General features: G+C 45.5%; 1 protein-coding gene across 2 annotated transcripts; it reads right to left on the bottom strand.

Moving 5' to 3' along the window:
* Positions 1-921: 921 nt before the first annotated feature.
* Positions 922-1,275, bottom strand: LOC311048748 (DNA-directed RNA polymerase II subunit RPB11-like; the record flags this gene model as incomplete). Of its 2 annotated transcripts, XM_084062024.1 has the most annotated exons (2): positions 922-1,122; positions 1,213-1,275. In XM_084062024.1, 2 exons carry the CDS (start codon positions 1,273-1,275, stop codon positions 922-924), a joined length of 264 nt encoding a protein of 87 aa, XP_083918150.1. The 2 variants fall into 2 exon arrangements, with proteins under 2 accessions (XP_083918150.1, XP_083918149.1); XM_084062023.1 differs by having other exon boundaries at positions 922-1,275.
* Positions 1,276-1,764: the final 489 nt, after the last annotated feature.

Raw genomic sequence — 1,764 nt, 5'->3', positions numbered from 1 at the left:
CTTTAAATGCCAATGCATTAATGCATGATATTTAGTTAAATATTCGCCAGAAATAGAGTTCTAACTAAGATGACCCAATGTTATTCTCCATAGAGAAATTACGTCCGCGACCCAGGGGATGAACGAGTGACGTCAGGACTTCGGTACTCTATTGGCTCCACAGTAGCCTATATGGTCGGGTTGTCCATGTCATCATGGCAACATCATGAAGGGAATTATTGAGTTCTGTGTTGAGGCTGCTTGTTCCACTGTTTGTCAATGTCGGCTCTGTGGAGCACCAGGCGTCCAAAAAAAACCTTACAGGTCTGTACAAATGGATCAATTTGAACGCTCTCAGTGTTCGATAAACACTGAGGATTTTACAGTGTAGTTTGCGGTCCCGGAGACTTAAACATGGGCATCAAATGGGGGTCTGTAGCTTAATGCATATCAAACTGGGGTTCCTTGAATACAGTGGTTCTCAAAGTGGGGTCCAGCCTGGGGAATTCAGGCTTCCTTTAGGGCCGTGGTTCTCAAGGACCCCCAAATTGTATTTGGCCGCGGACCACCCATCTGAATTGTTTTTTGTCCCAGGGACCCCAAAAAGAGAAGATTTGTGTTAAAATGTGTCCAAATATTTCTTACTATTTTTGAGATTTTTTCCAAATGTGTTAGAAAATATCAGATGTACAAGCTTGTGGATAAAAATGATTGTGATGCAATGCTATACTAACTACTTTTGCTGGGGACCCCCTGGAACTCCCCCAAGGACCCCTTGGGGTCCCCATGCAGACTCCACTTTGAGAAGCGCTGCTTTAGGGGGTTCAAAATTGACCTGGAACTGGACCTCTCTGGGTCCATTAGGTTCCATTTGTACATTGTCAAGCGTTATGGAGTACCTGGAATAATAACAATAAAATAAAAAGTTTGAGAACGGTTGGTTTATTCGATGCCTTCCTGTTTGTCTTTGACAGCGACTCGGAAGCGCTCTTCCAGCAGCGACAGCTCCGAGGTCAGAGCCGTGATGGCGTTGGTGAACGCCTCCCGAGGGCTGTAGTCCGGGGTGGTCTGGACTCTGAGGACCACCTTGTGCTCCAGGGGGTGAGGGACCATGTACCCCGCAAACGCAACCTTGGGGTCCTTCTGCAGCTGCGAGTTGAGGAGGTTCCCCAGCGTGTGGTCCTCTTTGTTCAGCGTGAACAGGCAGGCGTTGGGCACCTTGGTGTCATTCACGATGGAGACCTTCTTCTCCCCTGGACTCAGAAGGAAGGACTCGAAGGCGGGTGGCGCGTTCATTTTGTTATAAAACCTTTACCTTTTATTACAAAACCCTTCTCTATTGTTATTAGAGATGGATTCTATGATTGTAGAACGAACGCCCCTTTAATAACCACAAAATAAAAGTGTATCCTTTAATTTATCTAGGTTTGGTATATCCGGCAGCTGCTAAAGAAGCCGAGGCGGGAATCACCATTACTTATATACCCTTTGGTTGCCATGTCATCATCAGGGACATTTTCGTCACGCGCTAAAATATACCGATCACCGTGAAAAGTCCTTAGATGGTGATGCCTATATGTCGTTGCTTACATACTTGACTTTTTGTGTTTTTTTTGTAAATGAACGCCCTACTTGATCATACTACAGCGTCACACAAAAGCATCAAAACATCCACAAGTGTGAAGCGTGGCGCCAAGCAACGCTTTTGAGCTTGTCGATCTGCTACTTTTACCAGGTTGACAACAAGTCTCTCCATCTGTGCTCCATTACTAAATCTATCCATAA

This window comes from Gymnoscopelus microlampas, assembly GCF_963454915.1.
Source record: "Gymnoscopelus microlampas genome assembly, chromosome: 7".
In the NCBI taxonomy this organism is placed as follows: Eukaryota; Metazoa; Chordata; class Actinopteri; order Myctophiformes; family Myctophidae; genus Gymnoscopelus; species Gymnoscopelus microlampas.
The sequence above is the reverse complement of the archived record's forward strand: the minus strand, read 5'-3'. Positions and strand labels throughout refer to the sequence as shown.